General features: G+C 41.3%; 1 protein-coding gene and 2 long non-coding RNA genes across 4 annotated transcripts; all 3 read right to left on the reverse strand.

Annotated features, from left to right (window-relative positions):
* Positions 1–888: 888 nt before the first annotated feature.
* srsf5b (serine and arginine rich splicing factor 5b) lies at positions 889–7,593 on the reverse strand. Of its 2 annotated transcripts, none has more exons than XM_085432226.1 (8): positions 7,461–7,593; positions 7,098–7,244; positions 5,391–5,461; positions 5,193–5,306; positions 4,765–4,837; positions 3,370–3,443; positions 3,172–3,279; positions 889–2,266 (listed from the first exon to the last, which is right to left on the reverse strand). In XM_085432226.1, the coding sequence occupies exons 2-8, from the start codon at positions 7,221–7,223 to the stop codon at positions 1,951–1,953; spliced, it is 882 nt and encodes a 293-aa protein (XP_085288352.1). In that variant the 5' UTR covers positions 7,224–7,244; positions 7,461–7,593; the 3' UTR covers positions 889–1,950. The 2 variants fall into 2 exon arrangements, with proteins under 2 accessions (XP_085288352.1, XP_085288353.1); XM_085432227.1 differs by having other exon boundaries at positions 7,318–7,593.
* Positions 7,594–8,322: 729 nt separating this feature from the next.
* LOC146692198 (uncharacterized) lies at positions 8,323–10,239 on the reverse strand. Its single transcript, XR_014915010.1, has 3 exons — positions 9,929–10,239; positions 9,640–9,726; positions 8,323–8,940 (listed from the first exon to the last, which is right to left on the reverse strand). It is a non-coding gene; the product is annotated as an uncharacterized LOC146692198 (long non-coding RNA).
* Positions 10,240–13,607: 3,368 nt separating this feature from the next.
* Positions 13,608–19,239, reverse strand: LOC146692199 (uncharacterized). The gene is made up of 2 exons (XR_014915152.1): positions 18,859–19,239; positions 13,608–18,730 (listed from the first exon to the last, which is right to left on the reverse strand). It is a non-coding gene; the product is annotated as an uncharacterized LOC146692199 (long non-coding RNA).
* Positions 19,240–19,799: the final 560 nt, after the last annotated feature.

Genomic DNA, 19,799 nt, shown 5'->3' on the forward strand with positions numbered 1-19,799 from the left:
CAATATTTTTTTTTCTTAACATGGCCTTAAGACTCCATCAAACAGAGAGGACAAAAATTAGAACCAATAAAAACTGTGAAAAATCACAGCTTCATTTTTCGTTGGAGTTTCTTTGATAAACGACTAAAAGATTGATCAGCTTTTAAAATAGTTGGCTGTATATCTTTTCGATGCATGCGTTTTAAAATTCAGTGACACTTATCTAAGCCACTGGATGACTTATGAAGCTACAAACTCATTTACAATTTTTCTGTCAGGCAGCATGAACTCTTGAAAACTGAATCTTCCAGCTTTTCCTGCTTCCATCCATCCATTCGCTTCCGCTTATCCTTTTCAGGGTAGCGGGGGGCGCTGGAGCCTATCCCAGCTGTCATAGGGCGAGAGGCGGGGGTACACCCTGGACAGGTCGCCAGGCTGTCGCAGGGCCAGCTTTTCCTGCTTGAACATGTCAAAATGTCTGTAAAAATCTCAAACTACCAATCAGATACTGAGAAAACAGTTTGCTGTTTGTTCTTATTTTTCCATTCACACACAAACAAAAAAAAGAACAATCAAAGAATAACCGTGTGATCATGTTTTGTCTACGCAGACGAATAACCAGACCTTAACATTTCATGTCTAACTACTAGAAACTTTTGTGCCAGAGCTTGGTTTGTAATGAGCCTGCCTCTAACCCACAGAGAATTACCAGCCTGCAGCTACTGGGGAGGAGCTGAAAGAGTCTACTGTATAACATCAATCAATGATGTGAATTCTCAGACAAGTAAATCTTAAAGCTGACTATACAAACGGAAAAATGTCCTACTGTAGAGTTATTATAGCATACTGCAATCTGAAACTTGTAAATGTATTGGTGCTTTATAACTTAAGTTACTAATGACGACGATCCAGTTTTAATGAAAATTCTTTTATTAGTTAAGTCTATTGTCTTTCTACACCATACAAACACCCATTATAATTTTCACTGAAAATAAAATCCTCATGTACAAAAATCTACCCCCCACCCAAACTCTCATAGTACCAACAAGGGCCACTGGAATTACATTTAAAACGAAAGTCTGCAATCTGTACACAAAATCCCAAATAAAAACAAGTACAACACTAATGAAAACTGCATTCTGTAAGCAAAACCACTGATCCTTGAGTTTTTGACTCTTAAAATAATAAAGCCACCGCAAAAAAAAAAAGAAAAAAAAAAAAGTGGGATTTATTAAATTAATTTTTCTGTACAGCTGTTTAACTGATGCTGTGCTTAATTATACACAATTGTTCTTGATAGAGAGCTGCCAAAGTTACATTAAGAGTATTAAGCACAAATAGGTAAAAAAACAAAACAAAACAAAGGTATTATATTCTGATGAAACAAAAGCACATGCAACCATCAGAAGTTATACAGCAGCTGTGGGGTTCAGAAAACATGAGCAATAAGCACAGGAAATATGATCTCAAATTCTGCCACTGACCAGCAAAAGGTATCACAAAAGGATTAAGTGGTGACGTATCAAAAGCATCCTAGAGTTGAACAGAAATTCAAATCCCTGTTCAGAGTTTATTATAGTGGAGAGATTCATTTAACTGATGCAGATGCTGGCTCACACAGCGTTTTGCTAGAAGAAACAAAAGTGGTGCATGTCCGCACCTGAAATTGAGCCACAGGGTGTTAACAGATACGCGTCCGGGCTTTCTTGACTAGTGAGGAAGAGGACAAACAGCATCGCTGTCCACAGAAGTTCTGTTCGAGAATGTTCTGGATTCAGAGAACACCTGTAAATGTGGGAAAATCAAGTAACAGTGACTTGAAATGTCCAGACAGGAAAAAGCAAACCTTGCTCCGGGAAAACTCTTTCAAAAGAGTTTACAGGAGCTCCAGTGTGCCAAATCCTCCGAGCTGATTCTACTGATGAAACAAGCCGTGGCTTCTGTTGACTCCCGATAACTTACACTCAGCCTTTAGCGCTGGCTGTCAGTAGAAGGAGAACGAGAGCGGGAGCGTGAACGCGAGCGGGATCGGGAGGCGGAGGCTCTCTGGGCAGGCGCGGGGGAGGGCGGGGTCGCTGATTTGCTCATCTTGGAGGAGCGCTTGGCGGGCTCCTTAGATTTGGAGGTTGGGGAGGATGCGCCGCCGGCAGGCGAGCCGCTGCGGGAGCGGGAACGGTTGTGGGCTTTGGCAGGGCTGCGGGAGCGTCTTGGGGAGCGTGATGCAGAGCGGCCACGGGAACGGGACCGCGAACGAGAGGAGCTCTCAGACCGTGAGCGACTTCTCGATCTGAAAGAGGGGGGGAAGAATAAAATAAATAAATAAATATATATATATATATATATATATATATATATATATATATATATATTCATAAAAAATTTGATTATTAGCTTTTATTTAAATGAGCATTTTCAGTTTCATGAAAAAAGAAAACTAATCTGTTAATAACAGATAATAGTTAATAATAGTAAGAGTCTATGCGGTGCGCTCAAAGTGAAACCCAAACTAATTAAATCCGTCTCAAGGGAACCATTTTTACAGATGTTACTGAGAATTGCCTTCATAACACAGTAATCAGAAACTAGTACAGTATTACATTCCATCAGCCTGTACATGGCACAATTTGAAAGCGAGGGTTTAACATTTAGTTCAGGTGCACTGAATGGTTAACCTAATGTCTCCTTAATTACTATCAAAACTCAAACATGTTTGACTTTCAACATAAGCTGTTTTTCTTCATAAAAGCAGCACTGATTTGTTACAACTGGGTGAATTCAGTTTGAAGCACACTTTATGGGGCGATCGTGGCTCAAGAGTTAGGAGTTCGCCTTGTAATCGGAAGGTTGCCGGTTCGAGCCCCGGCTTGGACAGTCTCGGTCGTTGTGTCCTTGGGCAAGACACTTCACCTGTTGCCTACTGGTGGTGGTCAGAGGGCCCGGTGGCGCCAGTGTCCGGCAGCCTCGCCTCTGTCAGTGCGCCCCAGCTTGCCATCACCAGTGTGTGAATGTGTGTGTGAATGGGTGGATGACTGGATATGTAAAGCGCTTTGGGGTCCTTAGGGACTAGTAAGGCGCTATATAAAATACAGGCCATTTACTTTAAAAATAAAAGAAAAACAGGGAAAAAGTGAGAAAAGACATCTTTCATAAATTCTGGCGTTATTTGAAGTGAACGGCTTTCCACAAACACACCTCTTCTTGGCAGCTTCGATGAGCTTGATTTTTCTGCCATTAATTTCCTTTCCAGAGAGTTTGTCAAGTGCATTTTTCAGGTCACTGTGAGAAGCAAACTCAACCACCCTGAAAACAAATAAGACACACTGTTAAGTCAAAAACTCACTTTCCTTTTTTTATTATAAACAGACACTGGGCACCGGTTAATAGTCTCACCCTTCGTTGAGCTTGGGACGATGTGCGTCTGCGAAAGTCACCTCTCCAGCTTGCCTCATGAAATCTTTCAGGTCCTACACATGCAAACTTTGGTCAAATTACGGAGCGCCTCAGAACACAAGCACAGGCTGAGACACAAACAGGACTGAAGAGAGATGGTTAGATTCTCTGAGAGGACTACACAGACTACTGCAGATAAGGAGAATGAGTCCAAGAACCTCACAGTCTGTTCAGCTTGCAAGTGTTTCAACAATATACAAAATTACAAAAATAGAAGAGGGGGGGGGGGGGGGGGAGAAGAAGGTTTCATAATTGCTAATTAAGGTCTAAGCCAATTGTGATTGGCGGATTACTTGCAGCAGCTTTGAGGTCCTTGGACACACCGCTCGTTAAAACTACAGAGAGATGAACACCATCTGCAAGAACTGCAGAGGTGCAGCCTGGGCAGCATTTGGCACTCAGAGCCCCATTTTCCTTGGGAAGGAGGACACAGGGCTCCGCGCCGGGATCATCCCTGCCTCGGCACCCCACCTCAGTAAAGAGAGTGAACAGGGTGGAAGAGAGGAAACTACTACCTGAGAGCGAAACCCTTTGGGGTGGGCCGCAGGCTCTCCGAGCCCACCATAACCGGGAAAACAGCAGATTATATCCACGGGCACCTGGCAGGAATTCACACTCTCTCGCTCACGACGTGCGGGAACACCAGAGGGGGGAAGGGAGGGGGGGATATCGATCGAAGCCCCTCAAATTAACGAACCATCGATCAATACGCCACCACCATCGACTCTCGCTCTCTCCTCTGCTTTCTCTCTGCCAACCCTCTGTTTCCTCTCTCTCGCCCTCAACCACACATCAGGCGTTGCGAGCGAGCGAAGGGGGCCGCCAGCGCCTCTAGTGTGGAGCGAGCGCTCACATGACCAGCAGGCATCAACTAGGAGTAGGACAGACTGGCTGACACCACAGGCTCAACCCAGACAGAAGGACCCAGAAGGGGTTAACTCCACCATAAGCGAGCTCTTCCATATGACTGGCAAATAAAGGGGTGAAGAATTGGTTAAAATGTGAAAACAGGAACAAATTAAGTGTTTTGTTGCTGCTTCTGCTGCTCTTTGCATCACTAATGAACTGCATGATATGCAGATTAATCAGAGCAATTATTCTGAAAAAGAATAACTTGGGCTGACTGATGTATAACAAGGTAAAACTGTTCGAACTGTTTTGATTTCAGTAACATAGTCTGTTTTTAGCAGCAATTCTAAAACTTTAATGTGTATTTTTGGAGATAGACTGTTGGAGGTGATAACATTTGTGTTCTGTTGCAGCTTTCAAAGGCTTGTCATGTTTGTTTTTTTGCTTTTGTTCTGGTTTTTAAAAGACGCTTGAGCCAATACTAACCTGCCAGCTGACTCGAGAGGACAAGTTCTCCACAATCAGGCGGTTCTCGGTGCGCATTGGAGGAGGGTTACGACTGGAAATGGAAAGATATAAAAGAAGCAATTGAGCAATAACAGCGTAGGGCTGATACAGACTTTACCCAGAGTCTAAGAGCTCTCATCAGCAAACTGTCATTACAAGGCTAACTCATGTTAAAGAGCTTTCCAGATCAGCGAAGACAAGACTTGTGTTGCATGTTAATCGTGGCTATGAACATTTCCAGCCTGCAGGCCATTAAACTGCCACAATAATCTGACGACTGACCTTTCACCAAATAACAGAAGCTGTTTACAGAGCGTGCTTGCTGAGGTTTTGTGTGCATCCATTCTTCTTTTTTTGAATGGAATTAAAGGGAACTTGCATTTCATCTTAAAAAGGGGAGCTGTTACCTCCGGCTGTTCTGGGAGCCGCGGCCGTAGCGATCAGAGAAACGCCCCCCTCCGCCGCCGCCACCGCGTCCGCGGCCACCGCGCAGACGCACGCGAGCATGCTCAATGGTCACCCTGATGTATCAAGCATTAAAAATATATTTTATTATGGCAACAAATGTGAATAAAGGGACTCGTTTCCTAAAGGAAATTCATTACCTTTCATTGCACAGCTCTTTGCCATCAAGCTCGTAAACAGCATCTTCTGCATCTCTGGGGTCGTCAAACTCCTGCAGACCAAGCACACAACACCTTTTACATCCACAGTTCTTAATGTTTATCCTTTTCATCACCAATAATGTGTCCTGTTTTTAAATACTTTACTGAAACATTTAATGACTAATCTAATAGCTTTTAATACCAAAAGAATGGTAACGAATAACATTTAAAAGATACATCACTCTTTTAGAAAAGTGTAAAAATTCATCACACGTATGACTCAAAATCGGTCTCTGGTCTGAGCGGTAAAGTGATTCAATTCAACCCTTCCAAGTGTTGCAATGTGGACTTTTCTGTCCTTCTAGAGAGGGAAATATTAATGTTGCATAAGTGGACACAAATCAGAGCAAATGAGACCAAATTGTGTTCAAGGACATGAAAACAGGGGAAACTATTAGCTTAGAAGTAATGGCTAATGCCAGGATTTTTCAGTAGGTATTACTTTGTCTAATCAAATCTATGGATTTTCCTTCCATATATGCAGATTTCTTTAACGAAAGTGTTTATTATTTCAATAAAAAGAGATCCCACTGATAGATGTAGATTTTGTGATAGATATGTGCCATGTTCGGTTTATTCTAATGTGGATTTTAACTTGTAATGAAATAATCGACAAAATTTTAGAAATCTGCTTAAAACCCCTGAAAATTCATCTTACATTCAAGCACGTGTTGTCAAATCTTAGTTAAAATTTGATTAAAATTTATAACACTACTTCAAGAATGACACCTCCTGGTGGTTCTAGCCTTAAATGTCCATCCTTACATGACTAGAGTGTGCCCGTCTTTGGATGGCTGCTTGCAACAGGATGATGCTGCATGTCAAAAAGCTCAAACCATCTAAAACAGCTCTTTTAACCTGACAATGAGACCATGACTGTACTCCTCAATCCAGCAGACATCAATCCAATACAGGACCTTTGGGATGTTTTCATCATGATCACCCAGCAAATCTGCAGCAACTGTGTGATGCTGTCAATGTCGATATGGAGCAAAATCTCGGAGAAATCATTTAGCCCAGGCCATTTAATAAGTAGAATAAACTATTAAAATCATAACGTCATTACAAGGTTGGTGATTTTTCATTGGGGGAAGGCCAAATCCTCTTTAGGGGATGCCATAACATTATCGATGCAGGAAAAAACAAAATCTTTCCAGATCCAAGTCTCGACACTCGGCAGCCATCTTGTAACGCTCCCAGGTCCTTATTTGGGTAGGTATTTAGAAGCATTATGCAAAATACCTTTATTTCAATGGTCACCTTGAAATATATACAAAACCGCTTAAAGTCGAGCTTTGTTCCACCTCTAAATTTAGGCTTTTTTATTATGAAATTTCCGATTTAAAAAAAAAAAACAACATATATTTTGAATTGCTTTCTTTATGACTCTGGTATGCAGAAAACGCTCCAAGTATATGAACGAGTCTCGACTTGGCCCTGATTTACTGGTGGGTATGTCGCTAAACAAGAAGTAGGCCGTAAAAACGAAACCATGAGGATTCCCTGCGGCAGCCTGCTTCAAAACACCACGTCAGGTCTGTAAAATAAAGTATGGAGTCTAAATCTAACAGCAGACCCGTGCATGGCGCTCAGAGTACATTTAAATACCTTTCAGCCATCCTGACCTACTTTCGCTCGGTGACTCACCACAAAGCCGAATCCTCTCTTCAGGTCGATATCTCGGATGCGGCCGTATCCTTTGAAAAACCTCTCCACATCCTTCTCTCTGGCCGAGGGGCTCAGCCGGCCGATGAAAATACGACATCCGCTCATGATTTGGTCACGTTTAATTAGCTACAAGCAGAACACTTGCGTTAGTTTTTAAGGATTTAGCTAACACAGCTTCAGAGGAATACAAATGACCTACTTATGTGCCTCAGCCTGTGGCCCGCTTTCGCAACGATAGCCTGTCAACCGTCGGTCCAAAGATAACTAAATACCCAGATAATATCAAGTAATGACACCCGTCTGTAATGTAGATATAATAAATTCCAGTCGATGTACACGTACCTTTAAGAGGACTGCAGCAGCAGTTGATTTTACTGACTGGCGACAGTGAGCCTCAACTCCAGAATAAAACAAAATGGAACCTCAGCTGTCTCCGGGAGTTTGGGAGGAGGGAGTGGGGTACATCCCGCGTGATCAGTGACGCAGCCTGACACTGCAGAACTCGAAAAAAGCCGAAGTGCTGGGAGACCGTCTACGGAGATGACGTCACAAATCCGACTCATGTAGTTTTGGAGTCTGACCACTAGGTGTCACTCGGCAACTATATAGAAAACATTTAAAAACCAATTTTCTCACTTTGAGCATTATGTCTACGGTTTAATTGGGCTGTTGGCGCAAGTTGCAATAATTTTTACAGAAATCAAGCAGAAAACAAAACAAAAACAAACAAACAGGTAATAAGAAAGCAATACCACACCTTTAAAGAAGGATAGGCTTCTCAGGTTTCAATCAAATACAGCAGACAACACACATAGATCAAAACAAACCACGATAACCTTTAACCATGAGTACACATATTTCCATCTCCTATCAGTTAAACGTTTAAATTTTATTTCTACTGATTTGGAGGAGATGCAATACCACCCAAAACTGAGCTGCTAGGTAATGCAAAAATATATATGATCAATATGGATAGATCAGAATTATTTAATACTGAATGATTCCTTTAGCTTTAATTATAATTCAGCTGAAAAGCTAAAAGAAGCAGTTCTGCCATAGCCTGTGAATTCAATTTGGACATTAAATGGAGAGGCAAAAGTGAAGTAAAACGATGCTTAAAGCAGAGGCGGAGCCAGACATTTGAAACACCCGGGGCTTAGCCCAAAAGGATAGTATGCATGTGGGATTTTTTTTCCCTTGGGGGGGGGGGGGGGGGGGGGGTAGAAATGACTGAAAGATTAATTGGCTCTGTTTTGAGTTTTGTTCAAAAAAGAATGACTTCATATAGGGAAAAATATATATCACATGTGCAGAACACCTTAAACTAGTTTTTTAATTAAGCAGCAAGGCAGAACAAAATCAGGGCTGTATCAAGACACGAGGACTAAACCCCAATTCAACCAGACCAAGAACTGATCCAGAATTAAAACAGGACTACAACAGTTCAAAATCAGCACTACTTGGGACTTAACCAAGACAGAACCAGAATCAGAACTAGATGATAGTAGCACTAAAAATCATCATAGACCTGCACTACATTTATTTTTTAATTTTACCAAAGTACAATATTTAGATTGAGAAAGGTTTATATAATTATTTAGCCTTGTTGTGCAAACAAGCCTTCATAACTTAATAAATATAGAATTTGAAAAATAACAAACCTAAAAAGAAACACTAGGTACGAGATACATGAGTACCTATGATACGGTGATACTTTTGGTAAACAACCATTTGACTAACATGTGTGTCTCACCTGCTCTTGTTCATCTCTGTTCTGTCCTCATTCTCCATCTCCCTCTCTGTTCCTCTCTCCCTCTTTGTGCTGACAATCATCAAATATACAGGTATTTACAAACTCTTCAGATAAAAACACAAACACTTTTTAATTGTAACATCAAATCAGACTAAATGTTTATTTTTTTAGATTGATAAATATAAAAAACATATTTGTTAACTTTAAGAGTAAAGAGAGAAATCGTCTGTATTTCTTAATTGCAAATGGCACCAAATTGTATTCAAAATTGAGCCACACTTATGGAGCTCCACAGTTCTTTTCCTGGTGTTTTGGTTGACATCTCTTGATTTTCCCATGTCACAGAAACAGGCTCTGTGTTTTGCCTTATATGGATCCACAGCTGTGCCACCTGTTTACTCACATGGACTCTACTAACCTATCAGAAGCTTCTTCAGCTCAGAATGGAATCGTCTGGAGTTTTCTTATTAATTAACAATAAACTTAGTGTACATGTACTCCTAAATTTGATGAAAGTGATAAAAAACAGAAAGCTCTGTCTCTCTTTATTGTGACATTTAACTAATTCAAAAGATATTTCAATATTTATCTAAAACAAAAGTTTACTCTAAATTGATGTTGTGCAGTAAAAATGTTTTATGTTTTCTCCCTAAAGTGTAAATATCTGGTTACAAATGTGAATATCCTGCTGTGTACTGAAATTCCTCTTGTTTTGCATAGAAATATACTGAACAACATACAAAGCATAATATATAAAATAACATTTACCTGAGTTTTTCTTTGAAAGAACCCTCTAATGTCCATTCTTATATTTCAGTACATAACTGAAACCGATTTAGTCGGGGAGGGTAAGAACTGAAAATATGAAATAAACACACGTAAGCTAAGAATCTCTAAAAAAAAATAGCATTTGTTCGGCTTTTCATTTCGCCATTTGTTGATTCACTTGAAGAGCAAGTAACGTAATATTGGTCAAGTGATCAGTTTGATATCAATCTTTCGTGATGCACCGTCATATTTACATTATTTGTACGGTACGAATGATTTGCTTTGGTACCTGGTCAAACTTAAGCTCTCCTTAGTATGGCTGGCTCCGTCTCTCCAACAGCGCACTGACGGGCAGCAGCTGCCCCGCCCCCTCGCTCAGTCGCTTAGTGCCTGAGCTTGGATCATACCAATATCAGGGGGGGATTCACGCACAGTCGTAAATTCCCACAGTGTGCACTATGTGCTTCGAATATTGTGTGTACTTTTTGTTTTATACAGTTGTCAGCCAGGCATCTAACTATGAAAAAATTGCACTCCAAAATACCCCGGGCTTCTGACAAAACAACCCGGGCTTAAGCCCAGTAAGCCACCCCCACGCTCCGCCCCTGGCTTAAAGCTAAACAAGATTTCCATTAGGGCTGGGCGATATGGCCTAAAATCCATATCGTGGTATAATTTGAAGCACGTGCGGTAACGATATATATCGCAATATATTCTTTTGTATTTTCCACACCATTTAATTCAATTCAATTTTATTTATATAGCGCCAAATCACAACAAAAGTCGCCTCAAGGTGCTTCATGCCTTGAGGCGTGAAGTGTGCTTTATTTACACTATAAAGAACACTTAAAATCCTTTCATTTTCTCAAAAATCCAGTGTTATGTATGAATTCTGGTTGTGCTTACTGACCTCGAACCGATTTGAGCGTGCAGAAATCTGTTAAAAAATGTTTTAGTACAACTTTGGTAAGCTGCACTGCTTGATGGATTGTCAGAGCATCACGGCTGCCGTAGTCAGTGTTGCCAACTTAGCGACTTTGTTGCTATATTCAGACCCCTTAACCACTTTTTTTCTTTTACTCTCAACAAGCAGCGGGTGCTGTAACACAGTCAGTTCTTCTTTTACTCTTATGCTGTTTTGTGGCTCACAAGGTTTAAAACTACTTATAAACACACACACACACACACACACACACACCAGAGTGCCAATTTCGGGTCACTTTTGCCGGTCCAAGCCCGGTAAAGGATCAGGGTTGGAATTGTGGCATTAAAAAAAAACAATATTTGCTAAAAGAAATTTAATTTGTAGTTCTAAATAAATTCTAAATGCATTTAGGACGTTTTTTACTCACTTTATGTCTCCTCCACGATGTTATTTCTCTCTCCAACAACATAGGTTACAATTAGATTAGCATGACCAATTATGCAAATTAGGCGATGACGTCATTTAGCGACTTCTAGCGACTTTTAGGACAACCAATAGCGATTTTCCTTACTGAGGAGTTGGCAACACTGGCCGTAGTGAGGAGCTTTGCGGAGTAATCTGGGTCCAAAAGTCAAACGAACACAGAGTTAAAACGGTCTAAATTCTTTAATCTTTAATAAAATCATCAGCGTTGCTGCTTTACCAGGTGTAACAATTGAGTTTAACATCCAGGCATCCATGAAAACAGAATTTATTAAATTTAACGGAGTTACAAGTTAACAGGAAGTTAGCTCGCTAGTTTCCACCTAAACATGACATACCATGTTCTGACAGAGATTTCTGAAACAATTCAAACATACAGCTTGAAGGATATAAAAAAAACAACAACAGCAATAGAATAATATTAAACACAAAGTGAACCGTCTTCCTTCATTAAATAGGTTCTTTTAGATGTTAAGGAGGAATTGACTTAACCAGGCTGGCGGAGAATGAAGACAACCGGACACCTGCAGCAGATGGGGAATCAGTGAACTTTTATTGAGACAGAGACAACCTCTCAACACAGCTCACATCAGGAGATTCCTAATATTTGCTGTAAGGATGGGTATATATTCTCTAAAACTTACAGGAGGGGGTTGTGAGGAAAGTGCTGCCTTAGCAGAAAAACAACTCCATAAAAGGAAAGCGGCCTTGGGTGTTCTAGCCTCTTCGCTTGCAGATATCTTCCACCTGCAGGATGAGGCGATCGCTTCTTATCGCTCTCAAGGCCAAAGTCGTGAGCACACAGTTGCACAGTAACTTTAAAGCTGAACAATATTTAAAGCTGAATAATGTTTGATCAGATTATATTTTCTTCAAATCCCCCTTTTGACCCATCTTAAATGGGTCAACACACAAAAATAAGTAACATTCAAAGGAACACAGAGACGTGTCGAAGCCTGGCTCGAAAAACTCCTCGGGTCTTATCATTTGTCTTTATCTGTCATTGCAGATGAGGAGAAAAGAGTCCAGGCACCACCCTGCCCAGGGGTCGGCTGCAAGCAGTCTCGGTTCCCGACGAAAGCAGTAACAGCTGTCCTGCACAAAAGGATACAACGAGTCAGTGCAACCAGGGTAGTGACACAAAATTAACAGTTCCTGTAACTCAGCAACCAAAAAGCATAAGTAATGATAAAAATGTGGAGAGTGCAGAGTATACTATAATAATGAGAGATATAAACGTGAAAATGTGAAAGAATAAATCAACCGTAAAATAAACCCAGAACGGTAACTGCTAAGGACATTCAAAAGTGAATATGGTAAAACGTGAGGAAGGGGTGAGGAAAAAAAACAATTTATATCCAGTGGTGGGAGTACACATTCGCTCAGGCTTAAGTCCGGAGACCCTGAGAACATCGCTTAACCCTCACAACCCGACCAGACACAGTTCAACCAGATATATCCTTCAAGAGGAAGTGGGTGAGGGAAACAATTAATAACAAGCCTAATACAAAACACCACAGAGAAACAACCATTCTAGAAGCATTTAAACAAGAGAAAGACGATAATGGTCGTCACCCTCACGATCAGAGTTTTCATCATCCGTTGGCGAGGAGGTAACCGTGTCTCGTTTCTTTCTAAATGGATCGGGCGTGGGCAAAACTGGAGAGGAAGTGGTGGGCAAGACCCTAGGGGCTACATTTGTCAGATTGGGACTGTCAGAAGGGGGCGAAGCTTTTGAACTTGAAGGTGTCAGAAGTGTCGGGGGCCCTTCACAGATCAGGATTATGCCAATGGGAATGAGACCCAGGGCCAGGAAGCAAACAAAGACGCAACATCTTTGCCTGCCTGTCATTTCAGGGGGAAAGGGCCAAGACATGTTTACTTAGCTTGGATGTCTTCTAATAGAGGATGATGGGGCAGAGAAAGGTGGTCCAGTTCCCCCCACCTCGCCAAGGGCGTGTTCTAGGAGTTAAAGAGCAACAACCTGCAATCTGTACCAAAAAATCTTCATAGTCCCACCGGAAAATCATAAGAGTAATAAACGATTCAGCTCAACAGACAAGTATCATGTTCAGGTTTCTCCAATCATTAAATCACTATTATTGCCACAATTTGCTTTATTCACCCTTTGGGCAATGTTATTCCAAGAGAGAGAGAGAGAGAGAGAGAGAGAGAGAGAGAGAGAGAGAGAGAGAGAGAGAGAGAGAGAGAGAGAGAGAGAGAGAGAGAGAGCCCCTAATGGCCAGTTAGTGGGCTCTAGGTCAAACTGTCCCCAACTTTGTTATTTGTTATTATTACTTGTTTTCATGTCACTTGTCTGTTTTCTACTGCACCCCTCTCACCAAAGCAAAGCAAACATTAGCAGCACATTGACCGTAGTCAGGCATCCTCATTCCATAGGTGCTATAAAACATTTCCTGTAAAAGAATCACAGTTTTCAAGACAGGGTGTGTCTCCCCCAACACTCTCACCAGAATACAGTGTAATAGCATCCCCAACTCCTAACCCATAAACACCGTTTCTTCATACATCCGCCCAGAAATCCTGTAATAGAAAAACATTAAAACTGTAACCCTGTAGGGAAGAAAATGTAAATGGTAACGCTGCGCAGTTACCTCTGTAAGCAACACAAGACACAAAAATGGCATTTACAGGTTCACTCATCCTCGAATATTTTGTCATCCTTCTACTCCTGTAAAAGAAACCCACATAAATTCATCCACCCTTTTATCCTATCTAGGTGGAGGTGGTTAACCTTGAGTCATGGTCAAGTCTTGTCATCTTTTACCAGTCAGTCCGTTTGTTTTTATTCCCAGTCTTTCATCCATTCATCCGTTCTTTGCTGATAGTGAAACCTGTCATCGCATCTAGTTTCCACACTCAGCAAAATGACGTCATCTCAAAAAGAAACAAGAACTTGAGTTTGGATTACCTCGCTGAATCCTTTTTTAAACAGGGACTCTCGTTTCTAATTGTCCCCACAAGTGTTTCCTCCAGAACCCATTTCAATGCGGAGAAACTCACTTACAACAATTTTCTCGCCGACGTGTAATGCTTGTAATTTCCGATGTGCAGATCTGCTTAAAGAAAAGATTCACAAACAAAAATCAGTAAATATAAAACAAAATAAAATGAAAAATAACAAAAACAAAATGCAGACGCCCGGGTCTTAGGACTTGTCACTGAATATTCTTCCCATCAATAAAAATACCAACCTAAACCTACACAGAGTCAAATCAACACCACCTCAACCTTTTCATATTCATAAACCTATATGTTTTGCGTTCGTGAAACAAAATTGAACCATTAAGTAAGTTGAGCTCTTGAAATGTTTTAATTCTCTTAATTCTGCCAGTTTATTTCAACACTTATTCAATGACTTTTATTCAACTGCTACTTGGTCACTCGACTTTTACCTGTTCAAATTGCCTAGGGTTCAACAAAGTCTAGATCCCCGTTATCATGAAACTTGAACGGTGTACGATGATTTACTTACAGTAATTTAGAATCATCACTCAACCCAGCTCTACTACTGGCACTGCGTGACTTTTCTCACACTGGAAACCAGAATTTAGTACAGAACTTTAATGCCTCAGGGAATCGCGTTCAAGGGCTGCCCCCCCCCCTTCTCTTCTTCTTTGTCCGTGTGTTCCTCCTTTATTAAATCTCCATCACAATGACGTGGCGCTCTGAAATAAAACTCACACTGTTAATTCCTCGTTTTCACTCTGCACCACTGCTCAGAGTGTTTTCTTTTCTTTTTAGTGTAGAGTAAACAATTAAGTCGAGGCCTTAAGCCCCAGATATCTCGCACGGGCATCATTTTCATAACCAAACCGCTCCGGACTCTGCTCCCCAGACCACACAAATGCCCTCTGGGCTTATTATTATAGCAAATTCTGTATTTGACTTTGTTGTGTGCAGCATTGAGCCTTTGTCAGTAAAGCATTCTTCATTGCAGCAGCTGGAGCATTGTGTGTCACTTCTTAGTAAATTAAATCAACATTTTGATTTTAGTGCATGGGTATGTATCAGTTTTTACTCCCTCAACAAGTGCATAAGTGTTCATGTGTGTGTTTCCCTTCATTCTAAGTAGGCGCATGCAGAAGTGTGTGTTCGTGTGTTGGTATATGTTTGTGTTCATCACCTTCCTGTTCTGTAGTTTAGGTAAACCAGCGGCCTGACGCATGGCCTAGGGTCCTCCCCTCCTCTTTGGGTCTGTTTTCATCCGTTGTTGCAGCTGCCTGCATCTTCTCCTTGTACCTTGACCCTTTTGCTTCTGCCTTCTGCAGCTCTGCTGTTCGGCTCTTCTCAGAGGTCAGCATCCTTCTGCTCACCGTCCCTTTTCCTCCGGGCTTAATGCGCGTCTCGTCACAGCTCTGTCAGCTGACGCAGCCTGGGAATTTCCCCCGTGTAGTGAAACGGGCTTTAGGTTTAGTGCTCTCCGTCTCTGCTGCATGAGATCACTCTTTTGCAGCACTGTTGACATCCTCAAGTTGTTGTTGTGAGTCCAGCTGCTGTGGCCTTCAGGGGTCAAAGGGTCAAAGATGGTCGCGGAGAGGGCAACGATGGTAGAGGGGAGGGTAGGAGTCCAGGTCAGCTTCGGCTCTCAGAAAAAACAAAAACAAAACAAAACAGGCGAACAGGAAAATGATGTTGTGTTGGCTGTGCTGTGTTGGCTGTGTTATCCCGAGAGGGGAGAAACAACGAGATCTCGTCTCCCCCCTTTTTTGTTTTTGTTTTTTTTTTTTTTTTCACCATATAATCAACTCATAACCCCTCAAGTTGACAGGACAACACAGGTACGTGTTAAAATTCTTAAGATCCTGTTTAGAAACCTAAAAAGGAATTTCCTATCATTCAGTAGTCATTTGTCTTAAACAATCAACAAAAACATGTCCCAAGTCGACCCTTTTAACCACTAAATTTGTCGTGTCCTCACTTAATCCTCAGACCAGTGTCTTTGTCTTTTGACGTTACGTTGTTGTCCTGCAACCCAAAGCGTTTAATTGTCAGTAATGTATAAACTATATCATTTAAAAACAGGTGTATGTTAAGTGTCGCTACTTTAACCTTGCATGTACGTGCACATGTATGTAAGCTGTTTCTTCATTGCATGTATGGGTGCGTCTGTATATGGGTTACTTTAACTTTTTCTCAAACGAGGCATTTCTCTAACACGCACATGTGTCTGTTCCTCACCCTTCTCATATCTTTCTCTGGTTGTGTGTGGTTTTATTTGTTTCAGTGATTTACCAGGAACATCTTTTCCTTTTCTCCATGTCTTCCGCCAGAGGTTAACACTGGTGAGATTCAGGGACACAGCACCCAGAGCAGTTCAGCGAGAAAAACCCGCCTCAAACTACATTCTCTCTTTTTTGTTTTACCGGGAGGGGTGAGGACAACTCTGGTGTCCAGCCGTGAATTTTAGCCAAAGCTTGGCCTGTCTTCTGCTGCCGTACTCAGGCTTCCAGGTTAAGAAAAAACACCTGTATGAAGACACTAAACATACATTTAGTATTTGTATAAACATAACTGCCTAAATCATTGAACTCTTGAGGAGGGTGTATTTCAGAATCAGAATCAAAATCAAAAACTTTATTGTCATTGTCATGAGACCGACGACATTAAGAATGGTCCCCGATCATTGCATCATCCCTAGTAATATCAAATATAAAAAAACAATAAAATTCAATCAATAAAATAGATAGAATACTTAAAATACTAAGTATTCCCACCGTCATGCTTCAGACCGTGCATAGATTAACACAAGAGTGGCATGGTGGACATTTTTGTAGTATTCAGATGTGTTATTGCAGTTGGATAACAGCTGTGTTTGAGTCTATTAGTCCTTGCTCTGATTGCCCTGTACCGTCTGCCTTAGGGCAACAGTTCGAACAGGGAGTGGCCAGGATGTGAGGTGTCTTTTATGATGTTTTGGGCCTTTTTTAAAACAGTGGGCGTTGTTTGACTCTTTACTAACTTTAAAACCCCACCATAACAATTTCTCACTGACAAACTTCTATGCATCCATTTAAACATGCGAAGCCAGCACAAAATCACACACATACCCCTACAGCAAAGCTTTAACATAACCACAATGCAACTCCTCCCTTAAACGGGAGAAATCACCCTGAATCAACCAACTCTATATAAAACGTCAAACAAAGATAAACCACAAACATTTCTACACTTCTGTGTCTTCCACGCAGCACAATAGGCAGAAAAACACCGATTACTCACAGTCTACAACAAAAGAAAAACCTGCTCTTTTCACAACTCTCACAGCTAAAGTCAAAACTCTTACCCAGTGCCTCTGAAATAATAAAAAAAAATCACCAAATACTCGATTACTCTTTTCACTCGCTCCCTCTCACTCCCTTCTTCCTCATACAGCATACACGCTCGCTCCCGCGGACCCGCTCGGCCCCGCGGGCTCACTCGGCCCCCACCTTTTTCCTCTCACAGAGACAGAGAGAGAGACCCTTTTCCTTTTTTTATTTCTCCAGCACACATACACACACAGAATCCCAACTGAGAGAAAGAGGGAGAGAAGAGAAAAGAGTTGTAGAGAGGAAGTTTTTTAGCAGGAGTTTCAGATCTAACAGATTTATACAACTTATTTACACACACCGGTAATTTATGTTCTATTTATTGATTTTAAAGGAGAATTTGGGCCAGCTGGGTTTCTGCCTCTGTTAGGCACTAACAGCTGGGGCGCTGCTTTAAAGGTGAGTCAGCACTGAAATATCCCTTCAGGTGTTACCAGGCTTCTACCAAACCGGAGTCTGGCGGGTATCCTTGCCTAGAGCTTCCTGATAGGGGTGCTAGTTGGTTGTCACCTTGTTCACACGTCTCATTCACACTTCATACATTACCTGCAGTCACTCATTACCCTCCTTATGTATGTAATAAATGTGTAAAAAAAAAAATTCTATGTGTGGTGTATTATTTTAACCAAAAGAGGAACCTAGTTCCTTTAATTGTGTAATCTGTGAACAACGGAGAACCAAACTGTCCTGCCCAGTGTTCCACAGCAAGCATTCAGCGTGTATTTATGTGTGTCCAATATCAAACAGAACATCAAAACATTTAAAACACTAAAATCATCGGGGTTTTAAGAAGAGATCCGTTTTCTCCTATTGATCAAAGGGACCCCTCCTTTGGACTCCAACCAGTACTTCTCCTTTTTAAGTTTTAGAGGATCTTTTCTAATAAAGTCCTCTGGGCCTTCCTAACCCTTCTGTAGTTTAGAGAATATTACTAAAAAATATTCTCAAGGCCTTTAACCTTTTAATTTGTTTAGAAAGGCGTTACTAATAAACCCTTTCAAGGTCCCAGACCTGCACTGAGGTATTTATCCGACACCGGAGAGCAACCCGTCGGCTGCAACCGTGGTCAGACCTCAGTTCACTCTTATCTTTATTCACTTATTCACTTATTTCTTATTCACTTATCTCTTATTCACTTGTCTGATTCTCAACAAGCCTTAAGTAAGCCAGACAATTTTGGTTATGAATTACTAGGAGTTTGGACACTAAGTATTTTTATAATGTTCAATATAGCAGAAATAAAAGGTCTGCTTACCTTGTTTTTGTGTGCACACAGCTTTTGTCCAAACTCCGTTCACTCAGACCACTGCCGATGTCCTCCCACCCGTTCCAGTTTGGCCTGGAGCGGATCCTGTTCGTGACGCCAATTGAAGGATATAAAAAAAACAACAACAGCAATAGAATAATATTAAACACAAAGTGAACCGTCTTCCTTCATTAAATAGGTTCTTTTAGATGTTAAGGAGGAATTGACTTAACCAGGCTGGCGGAGAATGAAGACAACCGGACACCTGCAGCAGATGGGGAATCAGTGAACTTTTATTGAGACAGAGACAACCTCTCAACACAGCTCACATCAGGAGATTCCTAATATTTGCTGTAAGGATGGGTATATATTCTCTAAAACTTACAGGAGGGGGTTGTGAGGAAAGTGCTGCCTTAGCAGAAAAACAACTCCATAAAAGGAAAGCGGCCTTGGGTGTTCTAGCCTCTTCGCTTGCAGATATCTTCCACCTGCAGGATGAGGCGATCGCTTCTTATCGCTCTCAAGGCCAAAGTCGTGAGCACACAGTTGCACAGTAACTTTAAAGCTGAACAATATTTAAAGCTGAATAATGTTTGATCAGATTATATTTTCTTCAAGCTCTGCTACCACTTCCAACATAAAGACAGAAAACTAAACAGCAGTGGCGTTGCAGGGTTACTGAAGTTGGACTACCTGGTATATAATGTTGTGCTACGTGATTGCTAGCGACACAGCTATGTTAGCATAACATTAGCACAGTGACGCTGGAGGATGAACGCCAACTTCTTTCCACTGATAAAAGTTAACGTGAGGGATTCTGGTGGTTAGGGACAAATGCAATTGCATAGCAGGATGCTATACACAGAGCAAACTTCAGCCAGGAGAACAGCTGAGATTATTCATCCACAATACGAGGTTAGTCATTAATATACTGCAACAACATTGGAATAGCGCAGCTGCCAGAGAATTCAATATTAATGAATCAATGTCAAAGTGGAGGAAGCGCAGTTTTTGGCTTTCCCCATATTTCAAAAGTGCTTCACCTCTTTGCTGTGACTGTCGCCCATCATAATTTGCAGATGATAATGGTTGTAGCCGCTGCAATGCTTTCGACCAGAACAGGCGCCGCTTGATGACGTCATCAACATACGCTATCGTGATAGAGCGGTATAGT

The sequence above is a fragment of the Copadichromis virginalis genome, linkage group LG15 (genome assembly GCF_057382275.1).
Source record: "Copadichromis virginalis isolate Kocher_CV1m ecotype Utaka linkage group LG15, C_Virginalis_male_GT1.1, whole genome shotgun sequence".
Lineage (NCBI taxonomy): Eukaryota > Metazoa > Chordata > Actinopteri > Cichliformes > Cichlidae > Copadichromis > Copadichromis virginalis.